The 23,532-nt window shown below is 32.9% G+C and overlaps 3 protein-coding genes across 3 annotated transcripts in view; all 3 read right to left on the bottom strand.

Moving 5' to 3' along the window:
- Positions 1-11,311, bottom strand: part of LOTGIDRAFT_232244 (hypothetical protein) — a gene marked incomplete at its 5' end in the record, with an annotated part of 88,511 nt that extends 77,200 nt beyond the window's left edge. The window contains 8 exons of the mRNA XM_009056213.1: positions 2,597-2,753; positions 3,126-3,723; positions 5,452-5,619; positions 6,776-6,925; positions 7,222-7,448; positions 8,260-8,413; positions 9,441-10,012; positions 11,044-11,311. Of these exons, the coding sequence (XP_009054461.1) occupies positions 2,597-2,753; positions 3,126-3,723; positions 5,452-5,619; positions 6,776-6,925; positions 7,222-7,448; positions 8,260-8,413; positions 9,441-10,012; positions 11,044-11,311 (2,294 nt within the window). The remainder of the gene's footprint in view (positions 1-2,596; positions 2,754-3,125; positions 3,724-5,451; positions 5,620-6,775; positions 6,926-7,221; positions 7,449-8,259; positions 8,414-9,440; positions 10,013-11,043) is intronic.
- Positions 11,312-13,307: 1,996 nt separating this feature from the next.
- LOTGIDRAFT_160952 (hypothetical protein) lies at positions 13,308-15,951 on the bottom strand (the record flags this gene model as incomplete). The annotated part of the gene is made up of 3 exons (XM_009056212.1): positions 13,308-13,357; positions 13,986-14,127; positions 15,586-15,951. 3 exons carry the CDS (start codon positions 15,949-15,951, stop codon positions 13,308-13,310), a joined length of 558 nt encoding a protein of 185 aa, XP_009054460.1.
- A 150-nt stretch (positions 15,952-16,101) lies between these two features.
- On the bottom strand, positions 16,102-20,816 carry LOTGIDRAFT_160951 (hypothetical protein; the record flags this gene model as incomplete). Its single annotated transcript, XM_009056211.1, has 5 exons — positions 16,102-16,353; positions 17,494-17,613; positions 19,066-19,164; positions 19,434-19,722; positions 20,746-20,816. 5 exons carry the CDS (start codon positions 20,814-20,816, stop codon positions 16,102-16,104), a joined length of 831 nt encoding a protein of 276 aa, XP_009054459.1.
- Positions 20,817-23,532: the final 2,716 nt, after the last annotated feature.

The raw sequence follows: 23,532 nt of genomic DNA, 5'->3' as shown, positions 1-23,532 counted from the left end.
GGCCAAAAATGTCAATAATGAGTAATTTAGCCCGGAAGTGCCATGCCTAACTCAATTTTTTTTGAATAAGTTAATCAATATTCAAAATGTTACGTTATGTTCCAAATGTCAAGTTCCTAAATAATACAGGTCAAAAGATATAGGTCAACAAAAGTCAAAAAAGGTCAAAATCGAAAAATGAAAATATCCAAATGTTAAAACCCGTTCCTTTTTTGAAACTATAAAGTTGAAACAACTGAGCTGTTATTACATACTGGCCAAAAGGATGAGGTAATTGTGTGCAAAGTCTCTTTTTGAACAAACACATCCTATGCGAGTTATGCCCCAGCCCCAAAATGTAAACAATTAGTAATTTAACCCGGATGTGCCACGCCCACATAAGTTTTTTTGTCATAGGTGAATTCATATTCAAAGTGTCTAGTTGTATTCCAAATATCAAGGTTCTACATAGAATAGGTCATAAGATATACATATACCAAGCTCAAAAAGTCGCAAATATTGTTAAAAAAAAAAACTCAAATTTGAAAAAATCACAAATTTCAATTTTGCTTTAAAAAAACGATTGTTATATATCTATGTAAAGTACACAAGAAGCACATTAGGAAACCGAAAAAATTTACTCTCTAGGTTAATTAGGTCACGTGCTAGAGCAGTCCAAAGTTGCGAATTTGGATGTTTTTGGACAGCTATAAAAGCGAAAGTAGACGTCAGAGGTCAAATATGAAAGCATAAACTAATAGACAACGTCAATGACCTTTGACCCAATAAAGGTCAGGTCGTCAAAGGTCAAGGTCAAAAATTGAAAATTTTGAATTTCCAAAACCTGTTCCTTTTTTTGAACTAAGAAGCGGAAACAACCGAACTTCTAAGACAAAGTGGCTCAATTCATGAGATAATTGTATGTAAAGTTCCATTTTGAACAAATGTATACTTTGCGAGTTATGCTCCTGGCCAAAAATATCAATAATGAGTAATATTACCCGGATGTGCCACGCCCACCTTAATTTTTTTGCATAGGGCAATTGATATTCCAAATGTTACGTTGTGTTTTAAATTTCAAGCTTCTACATTATTCAGGTCAAAAGATATAGGTCAACAAATGTCAATGAAGGTCAAAATCGAATTTTGAAAATATCCAAATGTTAAAACCCGTTCCTTTTTTGGAACTATAAAGCTGAAACAACTGAGCTGTTATTACATACTGGCCAAAAGGATGAGGTAATTGTGTGCAAAGTCCCTTTTTGAACAAACGTCTCCTATACGAGTTATGCCCCAGCCGCAAAATGTAAACAATTAGTAATTCAACCCGGATTTGCCACGCCCACCCCAATTTTTTTGTCATAGGTGAATTCATATTCACAGTGTCTAGTTGTATTCCAAATATCAAGGTTCTACATAGAATAGGTCATAAGATATACATACACGAAGATCAAAAAGACACGGTATGGTAAAACTAAACTCAAATTTGAAAAAATCACGAATTTCAATTTTGCTTTAAAAAAGCAATTGTTCTATATCTATGTAAAGTGCATGAGAAGCACATTACAAAACAGAAAAAATTAACCCTCTAGGTTAATTAGGTCACGTGCTAGAGCAGTCCAAAGTTGCGAATTTGGCTTATTACGGATAGCTATAAAACCGGAAGTACATGTCGGAGGTCAAAGGTCAAAGTATCAAATGATAGCCAAGGTCAATGACCTTTGACCCTATACAGGTCAAGGTCATCAAAGGTCAAGGTCATGAGATATACGCCATCAAATATTGAAAAAATTCAATCGCAAATTGCAAAAAAGCAAAATCGAAATTCAAAAATCGGCTTCCTGCGATCTCTCTCAATTTTTATGTTCTTTCATTTGACACCAAAATTTTGAAATTCGGTTCAGCCATATTGGCTGAATAAAAATCGAAGAGTTTCAGGGAAATCAAAATAGCGGCCAAAGTTTCACGTCTGTTCCGGATTATTTTTTCTTCGTTTTTTTGTCATAACTTTGTCTATCTATCAGCATAAATTTTTTTGTCCTATACAAATTACACCGGAAGATATTCAACTGGAAGTGAACATCAATTTCCTGTTTAAACCGGAAGTGAAATTGAAATTTTTACTGTACCATTTTGTTTACTTTCTTAAACTGTCTTTGCTCAATTTTTTTCAGATTAATCAGACAAAAAGCAAAAAAAATGAAAAAATGCAAAATTTGGCAAAAAGAATGTCTGCGACAAATTTTCGAATTTTGAAACTGCTATTCTTTCAGATTTTAACAGTAGATTCCAAAAATGCAAACCCAAAGAAAATCGACCGAAAAATACGACTTCTAGAGCCGATTAACTATTCTTGCACATATTGAACTGTGGCACTTCCGGTTTTGCAAAAAAGATCCAAAATATATTTATGCACATCGTCGCCTATATCTAAGGTTCGTGAATGTTGAATGGTTGCTGCAACTATTGTAGTCTAAGCTCAGGAAGGTGTGTAAAAATCGAAAAAAAAAAAAAAAAAAAAAAAAAAAAAAAAAAAATATTGACATTTCGATAACAAACTGATAACTCAGTTTTCATTGAAAATTGAGAAAATATTATTAAAAAACTCTGAAATTACCTATCTGATCTTGGTATATTTTTCAGCAAATGTCCGATATTATTTTCTATTGATCCAGCTCCAGTACTCCATCCTGCAAATCTTCTACTGGTATCTTCTTCATCATCAATACAACTTTCTTCAATACTATCTACATGGTCCAAACAGTATCCTAGTCCTGAATAAATATGGTGAATTATAGCTTTCTATACATGCAGACTAATATATGCCAAAACACCATACTTCTTTATAAGAATAATTAATAACTTTGATATGTTTGAAATAAATTATTTTTAGTGTAAGGTTTGTTCTACATACAATAAACAGATCAACAACAGGGATTACCATCCTCATAATCTGGCACAAGAACTAACAACAATTAATGCCTTCCATAAACAATTAGGACCTCAGATTACAATTATTATGATCCAACCTTTTCTCTCTTTATATCGCATCAATGCCTGATGTCAAACACATTCAACACATTTGAACGATTCCTTTCTAGAATATCAAGTAAATATTGAACACAGTTTTGATTATTTTATCTTACCAGCATCAATGTCTTCTTTATCATTTACTGCTATATAAGCTTGTAGAGCAAGTTCTCTGGTGAACCCATTATTTTCCATAGCATCTATAAACTTCATTTGAATTTCTTCATCAGAACACACAATAGGGTCAACTGGTTTTTCCTCTTTCTTGTCTTTATTAAGAACTTCTTCTTGTGCCGATTTCATAGCTTCTTGCAAATCTTTCTCACAACAGTCTTCTTTTAAAAAAGATAAGAGCGGATATATCAGTTTATTTGGTTCGTCTGTTCCCACTTTGATAATCTCTTGTTGCAGAAAAACTAACTGTTCAACAGTGTAATAGTTTAATTCTAAATATTCCTGCCTTTTCTTTCTAAGATAGGACAGCCAATCTTCATGACATTCTTCCAGAAAATTGGCAACCTGAGCAACAAATGTTTCCACAGTGTCAGGATGTCTGTGTCCAGTTAGCAGATGATTATTACCAAAAACCAGACGGGCACAATTTGCTGTGGTGTCGTCACATAGAAATTCAGCTCTCCAGGAGTTAAAAAACACACAACCATCACTACACAATTTCACATAAGTCTTGGCTAATCTTACAGCTCCATCTAAGGTCTAAAATTAAAATAGTGTGCCATAATAGTTAGCAGTGAAAAGATTATACAGACTCATTCATTATGGCTCATTACTAGGAAGTATAAATGCTAATCATTAAAAACTTTCAATAATAAGGTCATTGTTCTTTAAAACTGGTTTTCAACCATTTATGAACTTTCCAATCCTTGATGTTTTTATTAATAACACTACCATCAGAAGATTTAAACCATATGTAGTAAAGAATATTATGTATTCACTTTTAGGAAAGATAGCTTGCCAGGCAAGGTAACATACGCCCACTGGCAGCTGTCAGAAATGTTAAAACAGTTTTTAGTGACTAAAGTATGAATTTTCGGATATTAAAAAAATTTTGATATTTTTAATTCAATGATATATATATTTACTGACAGTTATTCATACTGAGAAATTCCAACAAATTTTTAAAAATCAATATCAATGACCCAAATACATCAAATTTTCTCATCAATATAAAAAATCAGTTTAAAACTGTAGTCTCTTATGTGTTCACAAACAAATTTTGACGCGTGTTTCTTAAGTCAAGGGCAATAACTCAAAAACCGTTCATCAAAAAGTCATCAAATTTGAACTTGACCAAGATCTCTTCAATATAAATGATCACACCATATTTCATTAAAATCAATTGAAAACTGTAGTCTCTATTGTGTTCACAAACAAATTTTGACGGGTTTTTCCTAAGTCAATGGCAATTACTAAAAAAACGAAATATCATCAAGTTCGAACTTGTCCAACATCTCATCAATATAAATGATCACACCATATTTCATTAAAATCAGTTGAGAACTGTAGTCTCTATTCAAATTTTGACGCGTTTTTTGTAAGTCAATGGCAATAACTCAAAAACCGTTCATCGAAAGATCAAATTTGAACTTGACCAAGATTTTATCATATATATATGATCACACCAAATTTTATTAAACTCAGTTGAAAAATGTAGTCTCTGTTGTGTTCACAAACAAATTTTGACGCGTTTTTCCCAAGTCAAGGGCAATAACTCAAAAACCGTTCATAGAAAGATCGTCAAATTCCAACTTGACCAAGATCTCATCAATATAAATGTCTCACACCAAATTTCATTAAAATCAGTTAAAAAATGTAGTCTCTATTGTGTTCACAAACAAATTTTGACCTGTTTTTCCCAAGTCAAGGGCAATAACTCAAAAACCGTTCATCGAAGTTTTGTCAAAATCAAATAGGGTTCATCCATGGGTGATAATAAACAATTTCACCAAGTTTCTTCAATATCTGTCAAGAATTGAGCCTTATAGAATGTTTACGAGCTAAAAATTGAACAAGTTTTCAAGAACAAGGGCAATAACTCATACTTAATATTTTTCTGATTTTCAATAGGTTTGATCCTTGGGTGATAACAAACATTCATGCCAAGTTTCGTCAAAATCCGCCAAGAATTGTGCCTTCTAGAGTGTTTACGAGCTAAAAATTGAAAGCGTTTTCATAAACAAGGGCAATAACTCATACTAAATATTTTTCGATTCTTCTGATTTTCAATAGGGTTCATCCTTGGGTGATTACGAACAATCACACCATGTTTTGTCAAAATTGTGGACGGACGGACTGACATGGGTGATGGCAATATACGCCCCCCCATTTCATGTGGGCGTATAAAAATTGGTATTAATTGCATGTTAACCAACAAACATCACATTTTTTACCAACGCTTTTTTTCATATATAACGTAAGGCTTACCGATGTGAATGCTTCAACTCTTTCTCTTCCTTTTTCAGCTTGTCCAGCAACCAACATGAGACGACTTTGCAAGTCCATTAACTTTTCAAAAGAATATTTACCATCATTTAACATTTCTTTCTCACCCGCATTGCTTGACACGTTCAATGACAAAACTGTTTGAATTTCCTACAAATATTTTTTTATTTAAACCATCAGTCTCATTTAAATGCAAACAAAAGTGGTATTCTGAGAAACATTAGACTACATGTAGTTTATCATCTGAATACACATTTCGTTTGAGTCTTAAAAATCAAAGCGTTAGAGAGGTAAGAATTTTAATTGGCTTGTAGTGTCATCAAATGGAAGAATGTTCAAGTGCAGTGCCTTTAGACCCTTACTGATGTCACTAAATTAAAAATAAGATAGCTTGCGTTGCAAGGTAACATACGCCCACTGTCAGCTGTCAGAAATAATAAAACAGTCTTTAGTGACTAAAGTACAAATTTTCTCATATTGAAGAAATTATTTATGCTGAATAATTCCACAAAATTTTTTAAAATCAATATCAAGAACCCAAATACAACAAACAATTAAATCACACAGCTCTAATCAAGGGCAAAAAACAACTTTTGGCGTGTGTTTACAAAGTCAAGGGCAATAACTCACAAAATGTTCATCAAGAATATCTCTTGTTAAAACATCAAGTTTCATCGGAATCGGTTGAAAACTGTAGCTTGTATTGTGCTCACAAACAAATTTTAACGCGTTTTTCGTAAGTTAATGGCATTAACTCAAAAACATTTTATCGAAAATGCGTCAAGTTAGAACCTGTCCGAGTTCTTATCAATTCCAATGATCACACCAAGTTTCATCAGAATCAGTTGAAAACTGTAGCTTCAATCCTGCTCACGAACTATTTTTAACAAATTTCGACGCGTTTTAACAAAGTCAAGGGCAATAACTCAAAAACCGTTCATCGAAAATGCGTCAAGTTAGAACTTGTCCGAGATCTTATCAATTCCAATGATCACACCAAGTTTCATCAGAATCGGTTGAAAACTGTAGCTTCAATTTTAACAAATTTCAAGGCGTTCTAAGTCAAGGGCAATATCTCAAAAAACGTTCATCGATAATATGTCAAATTCGAACTTGACCGAGATCTTATTAATCTAAAGCATCTCACCAAGTTTTATCAAAATCAGATAAAAACTGTAGTCTCTATAGTGCTCTATAGTGTTGACGGACGGACCGACGGACCGACAGACAGGGGCACATATTCATGTGGGCGTATATGTGGATGTGGAAAAGAGGTGAATACCATTTTAAAAGGAAGAAATCTTACTAGTTTAGTCTGTCTTGATTTTGTTGGAGGGTTAATCTTGTATATACCATGAGACACAATCATTTCAGCTTGTTCTAAAGATGTTACTTCCACTGAACCATGGGACTGTCTTACAGCTTTAAACCATTCTAACTGTCTATTAGTATCCAACTGATAATACAATAAGATAGGACATGAGGTATGTACATGAAATTTTGATCAGTCCATGTTTTCTGAATGAAGTTTTAACTAGATGTTTCATTTTACTGCCATTTGAACAAAGCTCAGACAACAGTAAACAATGTTAAGTTTGAACAGAAACCGTTTGAGTTTTACAGCACTATTCTACTGAAGTTTACACTGTAGGTTTACAATTTTCAACTTCAGTTTGAAATTATGATTGAAATGAAATGAAATTGAGCTGTTTGAACTTATTTTAACTTTAATCTAAATTTTTAGTCATTTACCAATTTTTCTGAGAGTTTTTTAAGACCATCAGAGTCCATGTCTTTAAATATCATATCACACTTCCCCATGAATGTTTCAAAGTTACTTTTAGCAGTCAAATCAAATATCAATGGTGCAAAAGTAGATGTTACAGTATGGAAACAGTTGACACGATCTATTTCTAGATCACCCTCACCAGCAGATATAAACGCTAAATCAACAAAAACTTTTAATTCTTTGAGTCCATCTGAAATGAAATAAAAAAGTAATATCATAAAAATCATGTTATTTCTTAAATAGCATCATGTAGCCTAGGCTGTTACGAGGGTCTTTTCTTTTTAGCAAAATCATGTCAGTTAGGTTTTCCATTGAAACGCTTTTGGTAGACTTCAAACAGTAACCACCTTTAAGCCAAAATCAGACAACTGATATTGATCTGTTTAAAACAAAAATCATTGTTAAGTGTTTATGTTTTCATTAACCTCGCATGATGAACATTGTCCAAGGTAAACATTGCACATGCTGCTTTATCACATGACTTTTGTCTAACATGACCACAAGGTTCAAATATAGATATTGTATGTTGATTGGTTGAGGAGGGAAAGTGTTTCATAAAATTTTGTTATTCAACAAAAGCTCAAAACATTTGTTCAGAATTCAAACAAGTTACTGACAATTACTGACATAGTTCTGGTAATTAATTATTACTATGGTAAGTAACAGAGCGCTAGCAGAACTATCATGATAGGCCGTTTGTTGGTTCATTTTACGTTTTAGGTGCTCAAGTTCTGCTGTCTTATAATGTTGTGTCAACATAAAAAGAATGTTATTTTATTATTCAGGAAATAATTTGATATAACCAGATATGAAGTCATTTGCTGTCATATTTTTGAGTAAAAGTTACCATGAATCACCCAAATATTGATTTACTAATGTGAGTAAGCTTAAATCTACTCACACAATACCTGAAAACATAAATACAATTGCATAACAATGTTTTGTCTCTCCTTAAAATCTGTGGAATTCAAGAAAAAATTGTCAGGAGACTGACATCATACCTTTCATAGTTTCTTTCAACCAATTCACTACACTCTCAGACTTTCTAAAGCTTTGTAACAACTCAAGTTTCTCTTTCCCTAACTCCTTCATTTTACCAACCATATTCAATAATGATACATCTATTTCCTTCATGGCTAATTTATTGTTAGCTCCCTATAAATAAAGAGAGAAAATGAAATAACATCCAGGGAAATTCCTGTTCAGCTAATAATATCAACACACAGCTTACAGTTTATAGCAGTTATCAGTCACCTAAAGTCATGGCAACTTTTAACAGAACATCTCTAATCCAATTATGCTTACTAATACAGAAGTAGAATTTTGCAATAGCCAAAAAAAAAAATGCATTAAAAAATGATAATCTCCCTATATTGCATTCACAAGACTATGTTCGTATGTAAGTAAATGGAACACAGTCCAGTTCACATTGATATACAGTTGGACATCGTTTATTCAAACACTTCCTTTCCCGAAAAAATTTGTGCAGTTTATTAAATTTCCCCATAGTTGAAACATAACTAGTTATGTCCCTTCCTATTTAGATACCTGTGAAGTATCACGTAAGCAGCATGTAATAGATATGCTTCATGCTTTATACAGGGCTTAAATAGTGCAGAAAATTTATAACTATACATAGCCACGCCAAGTTATGTCAATATCCAATCAAAGATGTTGCGTTCAATGAATGGACAAGCACATATCTAATCGGAGACAATTTAACACTTTAACAATTTGTCAGACCACAACAAACGTCATTCATTTTCATAACTTTTAAGTGTTCTAACTATATAACTGTATAATTCTATTTTCTTATGACAAGTGTAGGTGTGTCCAGAATTAGAAATATTAAAACAGAAATTGAATCATGTTATTACCGAAATTTGATGCGATCTACAGACAACTGACCTGTTTTCAGTCTGTGTCCAGAATTATTCGCGTTTGAAAGTTAAAATGACTTTTCTTGAGATTCTGTCATACTTTGAAAAGACATATAGAAAAAGAAAGTTTTTATACATTTCTAGTACTTCTGAGGACTATTTACATATTTTCAAATCAACCACTGAAACCAGCAAACCTGTCCCTTTAACTTTAACCAAAAATCTTTCATTCAAGATATCATCAATCAACCTAAAAGGTTTTAATAAAACTTAAAGCATCAATAAGATGGTACATAACTTACTATTGATTTTATTTTTGTGCATATGGAAAAATCAACAGTCATTTTCAACATATCCTTAATATCCATAATGACAGTACTCGCTCTTTGACAAGTTGTTATAGTTTCAAAAGTTTCATATTGTTTCCATCTCTCCTGTATCAATTCTTCATTTTGAAAGACTTTATCTAGCTCAGACTTTAAATGTTTCTCATTCTCCAAAAAAAAGACATATTTCCCAAAATTTTGGAAAGAAATGTTGCCCGATTCAAAATCTTTGCGAAATTGCATCCATTCTTTATATGAATTATTCCATGCTGTTTCAATTCTTTCAAATAAATTTCCATCTTCTTCCTTTCTTGCATTTTCTTTCCATACATTAAGAAAGAGCTGACTATCTTCTAGAGTGTGAATATTTGGTAGGATGTCTAATAGAGATTGAGGGAGATGGAGAGGATTGATAGATGGTGTATAATTGTCTAAGTCAACATTTTCAAATTCTACCAGAGTTGTATAAAGTTGGTTTAATGGCTTATCAGGGGAGTCTGTAATCACTGTATGGTACTCTTCACTAAACTGATTATCATCTTTAAAAACTGTAAATATAAAGATAGAGGATCACGTTCAAATATGTCAACTTGATACAATTCGAGGAAAAAGAAAATCTATTCTAAAATCAGTCTAACACTGAAGGTATTCCTACAATGAAACATTCAAATGTATTATTTCTGTTTATGTAACTACATACAATCATATCAAACATGTAGATAATAGGTAATAGACAAAAGGAGCCTCCCACAATTATGTACACATAAAAAAAAGGGGCATATAAAAACAATACAGAAAAAATGCACAGTTAACCATCTGTACAGAAGAACAACTTGAAAGCCTAGCATGGGAAAATTACTCAAGTTGGACTCATCAACATCAAGTTGTCATTGATTTCAATTCAAAACTGTAGTGTCTAGTTGACATACATCATAATATAAACATTTACTGTAATATCTATCCTGTTCACAAGCTAGATTTGACATATTTAAATATTTTATAATTTTCAGATTACCAGCCTACATGCCAATTTGTGTTTTTATTAAAAATCAGTTGAAAACTAAAGGAGACATTTCAATTTCATCATTTGTAAGCAAGTTTAATAACTCTGCATTTTGTCATCCCAAAACCCCAAATATTGAAATATTCTTGTGATTGTTGCAAACTGTTCTAATTAATTATCAAACTATTAATATTTATCATTCAATGAAAATGTTGATGGCTTAATTAAGAAAAGGAATTGTACTTATATACAGTTATGGGTATTGACAATATACATACACAATGGAAATGGAAGGAATGGAGTTTTACGTACTACTTTTCTGTGCCATGTGTGCTAATGAAGACGGGTAACACCATGCAGGGTACAAAGAGAGAAATTTGCCCTGACTGCATGTCAGTCCCTCTTACTTGCATCCCTGACAAGGAGAAACTGGGTTGAGAAATACAAAGGTATCATCTCGACATATGCTGGGATTGAACCTTGGACCTTTAGGTTAGCGAGCAAGCGTCTTAAATCACTGAGCCACTGCAGCTCCCCATACTCAATGGAAGATATGGGTGTAAAAAAAATGTTTACCTAATCTGGCAATATTCAACATTGATTGTAGCTGATCAAAATAATCCTGTAAACCAGTTATCTCTTTCTGACGTACATTTAATACCAAATCTATCTTTTCATCTTTCACGACTATTTGAAAAAGAATTTTCATTCTGTCTGATTTTTCAGTAATCAGTATCATTTCCTCTCTTGTTATCTCCCCTTTTAATAGTCCTCTATAATAATCTTCTATTTTAGAAAATACCATAGTAAGCTCTACCATGCATTTTTGTGTTAAAAACTCCATCTTTTTTTGACCAACTTGAAAAAGAATAGTTGTAAAAGAAAAAAAAGAGTCAAATAGTTTTCTGTCACTAGCAAAGGGTAAAAGTTGTGTTTAAAAGATAGGAGGGTTATATACGCCCACTGGCAGCTTTGATTTTGAACAAAAATATTTGGCAGTACAGTAAAAATCACCAGTATATTATATTCAACCTTCAGTCTTACATTTCTTTCGAACTTTTTGGGGCGATATTGAATAATATAACCAAGTTTTGTCAAAAGCTTGCAAGAATCATGCCTTTCAGTGTTTATGAGTTAAAAATTGAAAGCGTTTATAAGAACAAGGTCAATAACTACTATAAAACATTTTTTGATTTTCAATAGGGTTCATCTAGGGATAATAATAACGGGTAATAAGAATCAAATTCGAACTGGACCAAGATCTCATCAATATGAATGATCACACCAAATTTCATTGAAATCAGTTGAAAACTGTAGTCTCTATTGTGTTCACAAGAAATGTTGACGGACCAAAGGACAGGGGCGGCGGCAATATACGTCCACATTTCCATGTGGGTGTATAAAAATTCTGACATAAACCTTCACCTCTATCGCCAAAAAATTTTGATGCGTTTTTATAAAGTCAAGGGCAATAACTCAAATTCTGTTGATCAAAAAATTGTTGAATTCAATCTTGACTAAGATCTCATCATTATAAATGATCATACCAAATTTCATTTAAATCAGATGAAAACTGTACTCTCTATTGTGTTCACAAACAAATTTTGACACGTTTTTCTTAAGTCAAGGGCAATAACTCAAAACTGTTCATCGAAAGATAGCCAAATTCGAACTTGTTCAAGATCTCATCATTACAAATATTCATACCAAATTTCCTTTAAATTGGATGAAAACTGTAGTGTCTATTGTGTTTACAACCAAATATTGACACAATTTTCATAAGTCAAGGGCAATAACTAAAAATCCATTCATCGCAAGATCGTCAAATTCGAACTTGTCCAAGATCTCATTAATATAAATGATCACACCAAATTTCATTCAAATCAGATAAAAACTGTTGTCTCTATTGCCTTTACAAGCCAATTGTGGACAGACGGACCGACAGACAGAGACGGACAGGGGCGACGACAATATATGACAAATTTCTATAGATTTTGGTGTATAGGTTTCACAACTTTGAGTAACAAAATTTTTCGACCTACAAAAAAATAGATATGGCTCATTGTAATACGCTCACCATTGTAATGGCAGCCCGGCTATCAATAAATGAAATATTTCGCGAGTAACATTTTCATACTGCACAAGCTTTATTCAAAGACTTAATTTAGATTTTCAACAAGTTTCGTCTAAATCAGTCCAGAATTTTGTCTTCTGGAGTTTTATGAGCTAAAGATTGAACACATTTTTAAGAACAAGGACAATAACTCATATTAAATATTTTTCGATTCTTCTGATTTTCAATAGGGTTCATCCTTACTCACTGACACCAAATTTTATCAAAATCCATCAAGAAACCAGCTTTCTATTGTGATCACATAACACGTTTTCAGGAACAAGAGCAACTACTCATATTAAATACCTTTGTATACCATGTGTAATTTTGCAGTTTTTAAACTACGATTATCAGCCGTTTACTTGCCGATCAGCCTCTGTTTCTTGTAAGATAGTAGCATATTATTGTCTATTATTTTCAATGACTGGACGGATCGTGTCATGGACAATAAATGCGGTTACTGCTTGGCCTCGTTTTCGTTTGGTTGATACAACATGGTGGGTTTTCTTCCTTTACATGAGCGTGTGCCTCTTTATTCGGTTAAAGATAGCTTGCCAGGCAAGATAATATACGCCCACTGGCAGCTTTTGAACATAAATATTTAGCAGTACAGTAACAATCACCAGTATGAAATATTCAACCTTCAGTCATATACTTCTTTGAACTCTTTAGCACAATACTGAATAATATTGAGTATGAGTTATTGCCCTCGTTCTTGAAAACATGTTCAATTTTTAGCTCGTGAAAACTCTAGAAGGCAAATATTCAATCTCAGGACTGAATAATAAAACCAAGTTTTGTCAAAACCCAGAAAGAGTCATGCCTTTTAGTGTTTAAGAGCTCAATTTGAAAGCAGTTTCAAGAACAAGGGCAATAATACTAAATATTTTTATAATTATTCTGATTTTCGATAGGGTTTATCCTTGGGCAATAACGAACACTTATACCAAGTTTCATTAAAATCCGTCATGAATTGCACCTTCTAGAGCGTTTTTTCGTTTTGTCTGATTTTCAATAGGGTTCATCCTTGGGTGATTACAAACAACCATACCAAGTTTCATCGAAATCAGTCAAGAATTGTGCCTTGTAGAGTGTTTACGAGCAATTGTGAACGGACGGACCGACAGACGGACCGACGGAATGAGCTGACAGCATTATACGCCCCCCATTTCATGTGGGCGTATAAAAAGTGGCCTTTTTTTTCTATCCGACGTGTGTTCAAAAAGGCCTGCTGTTGGACGGAAGGATGGACGGACGGACGGACGGACGTGGGTGGCGGCAATATACCCATAAAAATTGAGCAAGTTAACCAAATATTGATTATTTACTCTTTAAAAATTAATCAAAGATATTAAAAAAAACAACACCAAATTCATGAATTATTTTAATAGTTTGCCATACCTACCAAAGACTTCCATATAATTTTTTAAAGGACTCCATTCAAATAAATATGTTGGGTTGCACTCATATTTAGAATAAAAAGGATCCCATGCTTTAGATAAGAGTTCTCCAATTCTTTTGGTATCTTGTAATTCAAAAGATCCACTCTGAAATATTAAATAACAATTTTGTTCTAAACCATTTATTTAATCTCAAAGTATGAATAATATTCTACCTGTTTGTCTTTTGTTATTATTTAAAGGCACACTTAGAATTGGGTTAATTTCTAAGACCAAAAATTTGCATTGAAGGATGATGACTTGTATACTAGTTGAGAAAAGATAGCTTGCCAGAAAAGGTAATATACGCCCACTGGTAGTTTTGATTTTGAATAAAAATATTTAGCAGTAACATTTCGATTTTTCTGATTTTCAACAGGGTTTATTCTTGGGTGATAACAAACACTCATGCCAAGCTTCGTCAAAATCTGTCAAGAATTGTCCCTTCTAGAGTGTTTACATGCTAAAAATTGTACGTGTTTTCAATTCTTCTGATTTTCAATAGGGTTTACCCTTGGTTGATAACAAACACTCATAACAAGTTTCGTCAAAATGCATCAAGAATTGTGCCTTCTAGAGTGTTTACCAGCTAAAAATTTAACGCGTTTTCAAGAACAAGGGCAATAACTCATACTAAATATTTTTCGATTCTTCTGATTTTCAATAGGGTTCATCCTTGGGTGATTATGAACACTCATACCAAGTTTTGTCAAAATCCGTCAAGAATTGTGTCTTGTAGAGTGTTTACGAGCAATTGTGGACGGACGGACATGGATGACGACAATATACGCCCCCCCATTTCATTTGGGCGTATGAAAATGAAATGGCACGCAACTGGATACACCGACACTTTCAACAAACATAATTCCCTCAGGTCAGGTGATATCACCAATTTGTCAATGTCTGTCAAGAATTCTGCTGTTTAGAAATTTTATGTGCATCTGAATACTAAAGACTGAAAGATGGCCACTTTTCAAGTTGTTGTATAAAAAGATATTTTTGTTGAATTTAAAATTTAAAAAAAAACATCACCTATGGTTTTATCTTTTAAGTTTAAAGGGACTTTACACTATTTCTGTTTGTCAACAAATTTTTTTTGCTCAAATTTGTGAAACCTACACAACAAAATTTGGAGAAATGTGTACCATATATATCTTTAAAACATAGTTAGACAGTAGTCCTTTGTTGTTTTAGGCCATTATTTCAGAATGTACTGTTTTTGTGAACACCTACTCACAACTTCCAAAAACTGTACTTTCTTTGACCTAAGAATGTACAGTTTTTGGAAAAAATAGTACATTATTAAACTTAAGAAAGAACAGATTTTCAGATAACTAGAACAAACATATTATTGCAATTTTTGAAGCAATACTACAGTCAAATGAATCAAAATTTCATGGACAAATTCATTCCTGGCATTGAAAGTTTGAACTCTCTGAGTTCCTTATGTTCTTTGTCACTGGTTTCCTCATTAACGCAACGTTCTTGCTTAAATTTAGTTGGGCTTGTATCCACCAATTCTTCCAATTTATGTTTTTTGGAACCACTATGCAATACTGAACTCACAGAGGCTTGCTGGGCATCACTTGTTCTTTTATATGCTCGTACAGCATTAGATCGGTGTCCAGTCTTTTCAGTGATCAATTGCTCGTCCACTCCAGCTTGATATAAACGAGTTGCAGCTGTGGCACGAAGGGAATGATTACTAAAGTTTCCAATTATACCAGCCGACTGACATAAACGTTTAACAGTGGACTGTATGGTATGAATTCCTACAGGAGAATCACAGTACCAAACATCAGAGCATGGCATCTTCTTGGGACGTAGATAAAATGCATCTACTGTACTGTTTTTTGGACGCAGAGCTATATACTTTTCATATAATCTAACTGGACAACTTAATGGGTTAGAATTTTCATAAGCTCTTGTCATTTTAGGACTGACTTTCCTGTGATCTAAACCACCTTGGTTTGTCTTTGAAACATCTTCTATGTACTGCAGATATTTTTTACCTTCTAAGTCATACTTAACAGACAATTGAGTGTTCATACCAAACCTTAAATTCCTGTGTTCTTGAGCAGCTCACAGTGCAAAATGTAATCCAAACAAGAAAAGAAGAGTATCCAATAAGTGCTGTGGGTTGCTTTCACCTAACAAGCCTTTACTCCATAAAATCTCTTCTTGTTCTATTGTAATAACTTCTGACTTCTTGGTATCAATACCCAGTCCAAGTCTCGACAACTCCTTCATTTTACTGTTCAGAACACTTATTAAACCCTGATATTCTTCATCATCCATAAAGGCTATTAAACGTCCATTCTGACGAAGGTAGTGCTGTATAGATATAATAATCTCATACAAAGTATTTAGTTTATAATTATCACCGGATTCCTTACGCCTCATTCAATTCTTGACTGGAAAGATTAAATAAACCTTTTTCTTCAGAGTTATTATTGTTTCTGTGTTTCTTCCACATACTAAACAAATTAACTGCCCATCTAGTTTTATTGTCAGTTTTAATACTAAGACCACTTTTAACCAAATTCTTTAGATCAGAATCGTCCAGGGGCTTGGAAAACCTCAGTGAAGTCTTGGCATTTTCTGGCAAATTTGGTGTTTCAACATCGCTTATATCAGAGTACTTCAAATCAAAGTTTGGTAACTATATGGCTTCTTTTACATAATTTTCCTCCAAATTCAGAGCATCACTAAGAACAGTATCCGTTTCTAAATTATAATCATCTATTTCACAAGTCTTTATTTGGGTAATAAATATATCATCATCACTAGAACCTGACATCTTGACACTTGAAGCATCAACTATTCAATGAATGAATGCATGAATGTTTAAAAGTGTACATTCTTAAAGTAACAACTGTCTTAAAACAACATTCAGTAGTGAGCTGTGTGCATGCTCATTTAATGTTCAAAAAGATTACATTCTTAAAGTGATATACATTGAGTCTCTCTCACAAACAAAATTTACTCATAGATACTATGTTTTAAGACAGATAAAGGCCGAAAACTGTACTTTCTGCCAACAGAAAAAACAACTTCCGGGTTAACACCCCTCAGTTGTTTCTTCTGTTGACAGAAAGTACAGTTTTCGGCCTTTATCCCTTACGTAAGTTTTAAATAAAAAAATCCAACCTTCAATTTTTTACCGCCAAAACTAGTTAAAAATTTTATGTAAACTTTTTAAGTACTTTATGCTGTTTGGAGGCTGCTAAAAAACTACTTTACGCATTTAAGTAAAATAAACTTCTTATTGTAGAGAAATATTTTAAAGGTTTCAATATTGAGCTATTATAAAGCCAAACACCAAAGCTAGGTCAAGCTGCTTAATTAACATTTAGCACTCTCAGTTGTTGATTAACAATACTTTAGAAATATTTTGAGGTATAATTTACAAAATTTTTTTAACAAAAATAGAGGAATGCCCCTTTAAGTTATAAATAATTACATGTACAATACCTCTAACACATGACTAAATTCCTGAAATGCCTTTTCACTGAGACTTTCTTGAATCAAACTACAATATTTTTCGACATCTCGTTCTTCACAATAGATATCTAAACATATTTTCTCTGGCACCTGAAACATTATAAACATCTTGTACTCCTTTCTGCAATTTATTTTACTACATTTTTAATAAGAATCTCTGTGAAATCTTATTACATAACATATACAGCAAAACTTTAATCTGAGCAGATTTGAAGGAAGATCTATCACTACAGTTTAGTTCTGATTTTAGTTTCCACTGAGTTCGGATATCAGTTTCCACTGAACTTCACTGAAAGGTGAAGATGTCAAAATTATAGACTAGAAAAACATCAGTTGAATTAAAACAAAAGTTCAGGCAATTACAGTCACACCTTCAATTGAAACTGCATTCAAAGGATCTGTCTGACATAAGACAAAGGTTGAAACATTAGTTAAAACTACTGTTAAGATAGCTTGCCAGGAAAGGTAATATACGCCCACTGGCAGCTTTGATTTTGAACAAAAATATTTAGCAGTACAGTAACAATCACCAGTATGAAATATTCAACCTTCAGTTATACACTTCTTTTGAACTCTTTAGGGCAATACTGAATAATATTGAGTATGAGTTATTGCCCTTGTTCTTGAAAACGTGTTCAATCTTTAGCTCGTGAAAACTCTAGAAGACGAATATTCAATCTTCAGCGCCGTACTGAATAATAAAACCAAGTTTTGTAAAAATCCAGCAAGAATCATGCCAATTGAATGCGTTTTCAAGAACAAGGGCAATAATTCATACTAATTATTTTTTGATTTTTCTTATTTTCAATAGGGTTTATCCATGGGTGATAACCAACACTCATGCCAAGTTTCATCAAAATCTGTCAAGAATTGTGCCGTCTAGAGTGTTTACGAACTAAAAATTGAACGTGTTTTCAAGAACAAGGGCAATAACTAATACTAAACATTTATCAACATTTCTGATTTTCGATAGGGTTTAACCTTGGGTGATTACAAACACTCACACCAAGTTTCGTCCACATCCATCAGGAATTGTGCCTTCTAGAGTGTTTACAAGCTAAAATTGAACGCGTTTTCAAGAACAAGGGCAATAACTCCTACTCATTATTTTTCGATCTTTCTGATTTAGATAGGGTTCATCCTTGGGTGATAACAAACACTTACACCACGTTTCATAAAAATCCATCATGAACTGCACCTTCGTGAGTGTTTACGATCGTTCAAGAACAAGGGCAATAACTCATACTAAATATTTTTTGATTTTTCTGATTTTCAATAGGGTTCATCCTTGGGTAATTACAAACAACCATACCAAGTTTCATCGAAATTAGTCAAGAATTGTGCCTTGTGGAGTTTTTACAAGCAATTGTTGACGGACAGACCGACCGACGGACATGGGTGACGCTAATATACGCTCCACATTTCATGTGGGCGTATAAAAATGATCAAGATGTACTCAGACTAATCAAATTGATCAAGGTGTAGTCAGTCTAATCATTCCTTTGTAAAATTCATTTGACACCCCTTTACGGTTTACATTACCTGTGAAAAAAAGTGTGATAACATAACTGTGTATACTCTTTTCCATATAGATTCTAATTTCTTTGGAATAGGTTGTAAGCTGATCATATCATGAAATTTCTGCAAAAAATATATCAGTATTGGTTGTTATATATAATTGTTTGGAAGTAAGTACTCCAAATTAGTTTTTATCACATACAAGTAAAAAAAAAAGTATGTTGACATCTTGTCGATATCAAAGATCAATTCCTATAAAAAACACTGAAAATATATATCTTTGAAATCTTGCATTAGTTACCAATACTTTTCCTATGTACATCTTATTGACAAATTTGGCATTCAGGGCTTAATCAAGAAGATGGCAAAGGTCAAACAGTTCATGTACTTACAGTTAGAATGTCCTTGACATCCCATTTTTTTCTATAATCAAGTGAAGAATAAACTCCATATCCATATGAACGACCGTAACTACTGTACAGTCTTTCATCTAGTATTTTCTTACACTTCTGTTGAAATTCATCCATTTCACGATTTTCATTTTCAACATTTATACCCAAAAGATAGTCATACAGAGTACATAATACCATAAATCGATGTTGAAATAATCTGTCATCATATAACACTACATCAATTAAATCAATGGTTACTCTCTTCAACATTTCTGTTGCCTTGTTATTGCTGAAAATAAATCAAAATAGCTTTACTGACATGATAAAATTCGAACTGGAAGTAACATATTATCTGCCATATTGAAATGTCTAATTTTTGTAAAACTCAAATGAGGCCTCTAGGGATAGAGCACTTTTCATGATTTTAGGATATTTGGATATCACAATTGATTGCAAAAAGATATTTGGAAGCCAATTTTTTAATTTTGATAATAGTTTTCCTTTTTTTCCAGATAAGTTTTTTCAGTAATGGCCAAAACTTCAAAGGCTAATATTTCATGAACTTGACCTTTGATGACCTTGTAACCTGAACATAATTTATTGCCTTTTATGATATCTATCCAGCGATATATTCATTTGTGTTGCCCAATGTTTTTAGCCGATTGAAAATTGCAATTTTAACTATTAAAGAGCTCTCTCAATTGACCTGATTTAGATACACCAAAAATTCTGATTAAATCTAACTGGTATTCATCTGTTCTTTATAATAATATATAACACCGATATTTTGATCAAAATTATGCTTTTTAATATTTGAAAATTTTGTATTGTCTTCTATAGTAACTGCGTGTGTTTTTCTTTAAATCGAAACAAGGTCTCAAGGGGTAATCCAATTTGTGTAATTTTGATGTCTATTGTCAACTATCCGATTGCTAAAAATATTTGGTAACCGATTTCTTATTGTGATTTCCCTTCTTTTTTTTCCTGATTGAATTATATGAAAACTTCTCAGGGCATATATCCTGACCTTGAACTTTAGTGACCTTGTGACCTGAATAGGCCCCAAAGTCGTAACAATTAGTCAATTAGTCAATTAATATTTCATTATAACTAAAGACAATTCCGTCAAAGAACAATGATTTACAAAAAAAAATAGTGACTGACAAAATAAGAGTTAAAATTAAGAGTAATTCATTGTTAAAATTCAAACAAATATTGTGTTTCATAGAATTTATACGGAATCCGCTAGTTTGTCACATGACTTTGTTCCTTGGAATATATTCTAGCAGACGACACTTGGAATTCCGATTACCGCTTGGGATTATAAGGAAATTTGGCCGATAAAAAAACTAGTGATATTTGGTAATAACTGAAATCTGCCATTTTGTATATGTTAGAAATAGATAACAATTTGACATTGCTTTGAAACGATAAGAAAAATTCTGCAGGTTGATGTTATAGAGAAGGGCGAAGGGTAGTGATTGATAGGCCTTTTGCTTAATACAAATATGGTCTCAGTTTTCCTGCCTCCAGCACAATGGTATAGGGATTCCAAGATGGTTTGTTGTATAGCCACCTACTCTGCTTCTTATTGACACCCCTGACATGAGTTTAGGCGACGCGTTGAATATGATTGAGTTTGGGCAATCTGGAGAATAAGATAAGAGTTTAGGCGACCTGTTGAATATGATTTGTGTTTGGGAAATCTGGAGAATAATATATGAGTTTAGGCGACCTGTTAAATATGATTTGTGTTTGGGAAATCTGGAGAATAATATATGAGTTTAGGCGACCTGTTGAATATGATTTGAGTTTGGGCAATCTGGAGAATAATATATAGGTTTAGACGACCTGTTAAATATGATTTGAGTTTGGGCAATCTGGAGAATAATATATGAGTTTAGGCGACCTGTTGAATATGATTTGAGTTTGGGCAATCTGGAGAATAATATATGAGTTTAGGCGACCTGTTGAATATAATTTGAGTTTGGGCAATCTGGAGAATAATATATGAGGTTAGGCAACCTGTTGAATAATTTGAGTATGGGCAATCTGGAGAATCAGATATGAGTTTAGGCTATCTGTTAAATATGATTTGAGTTTGGGCAATCTGGTGAATAAGATATGAGTTTAGGCGATCTGTTAAATATGATTTGAGTTTTGGCAATCTGGAGAATAAGATATGAGTTTAAGCAACCTGTTAAATATGATTTGAGTTTTGGCAATCTGGTGAATAAGATATGAGTTTAGGCGATCTGTTAAATATGATTTGAGTTTAAGCAACTTATTTCAAGTTAATCATGATAAGAAATATTGTCACTGTTAGATATTTTGAGAGGGAAATCAAAATTGTTACCCACTGGGCAAGCGGAAGAAAATAATAATCGATTAATCAAAGAGGTATAATCGATTATGTAATCGATTTATAATCAAAACACACCTCATTTAATGAACATGTACTTGTTTTAAGGCTTTATAAATTAATTTCATAGTTGTTTTGTTAATTACGATAGGTTTGATGCAGATGCAGATAATTACAATGTAGGTCTGAGAAAATAAATTACTTCTTTATTTGCATACCTTGTTTTTACCCTATGGACCGAACTTACATAGCAGTTTATAATTGTGTGGAATATTAGCACTTTTTAAGATGTAGAAGTCTTGCTATTAATCAAGTATTTTTAATAAAAGTTATACAGTAGTGTTAAAAAAATAACTTTGATTCTTGAATTGTAATTTTAATACTGGTACAAAATATAAATACAACAGTTGTAGCCTTTCTTTAATCTCAAATGTATTCTTATCTCCATATGATGTGTGTTCCTTTGACACTCGAGTACATCTCAAACATTTGGCACTGTAAATAATGCACATCATTGCCTGGACAAAAAAAACCCCAACAAGTTGGCACAACACAGACACCATAATATCGAAGCCTGTGGATCTAGTTATATACTTGATTTATTTACCAGATACTCTAGATTTTTACTTTCTTGTTCACTAATTGTAAGATTAAAAGTTTCAAAAGGTTCAAAAGCCATTGGTTACCACGCTTGGAACTGTCCACGGTTTAAGATCTTTTATATTTTTACTGTTGCTGCCACAGTTCCACCTTACTTAGATCAAGATAGTGTGATAGGGTGCATTTTAAAACAAACTTGGTATTTATTAAATTGTTGGTTTAACGCATCTGTAAGTTTTAAACAGCACATAATTACTAAACATTGGCCTTACTAACATTAACTATTACTCTCTCTTATCTCTTTAACTTTAACTGGTCTCACTGGACAATGGCTGAACTGTCTTTATAGGGTAGTCAGGTCAGTGAGTTACTGGTGAGTTTCATCACTTTTGCTCTCTGTAGCCTCACTTGGACCTAAGATACCACAGAGTGGCTTGTTTTAGTCTTTTGGAACAGTGCAGCTCTGTTTTCTTCATTCTATCTTTAGTTATTCATCTTTGGAACAACTTTCTTCAGAACTAAGTTACATCCCTAATAGTATTCAGCTTAAGTAAACACCCCATCTTTGGGTTAGTATAATTTTAATATTATTATCCAATCATTGTATCTTTATATATAAACAGGAAGACGTCTCTGTCGAACGGCCGACTGTAGACGTGGATACACACAGCATGGAAGTGGGATACCGAGCAGCAATCAGCATTTGATAAAAGAAAAATTACTTCAACCACCGGTACTTGCTTATGCTGATTCGTCAAAGGCTTATATTTTACACACCGACGCTAGTGGAAGAGGTCTAGAAGCAGTTTTATATCAACATCAGAAAGAAAAAGATAGGGTGATAGCTTATGCCAGCTGTGGACTAACAAAGTCTGAGAGAAACTATATGGCACATAAGTTAGAGTTTTTGGCTTTAAAGTGGGCTGTGACTGATAAATTTCATCAGTATCTGTATGGAACATCTTTCACAGTTTACACGGATAATAATCCGTTAACCTATATCTTGACTACAGCAAGACTTGATGCTAATGAACACCGTTGGTTAGCCCAATTGGAACAGTACACGTTTAACATCAAGTACAGGCCAGGAAAAACTAATGCAGATGCTGACTGTTTGTCTAGACTCCCTGAAGACAC

Source organism: Lottia gigantea (genome assembly GCF_000327385.1).
Source record: "Lottia gigantea unplaced genomic scaffold LOTGIsca_27, whole genome shotgun sequence".
Classification (NCBI taxonomy): domain Eukaryota; kingdom Metazoa; phylum Mollusca; class Gastropoda; family Lottiidae; genus Lottia; species Lottia gigantea.
Note: the sequence above shows the minus strand (reverse complement) of the source record. Positions and strands in the feature narration are given on the sequence as shown.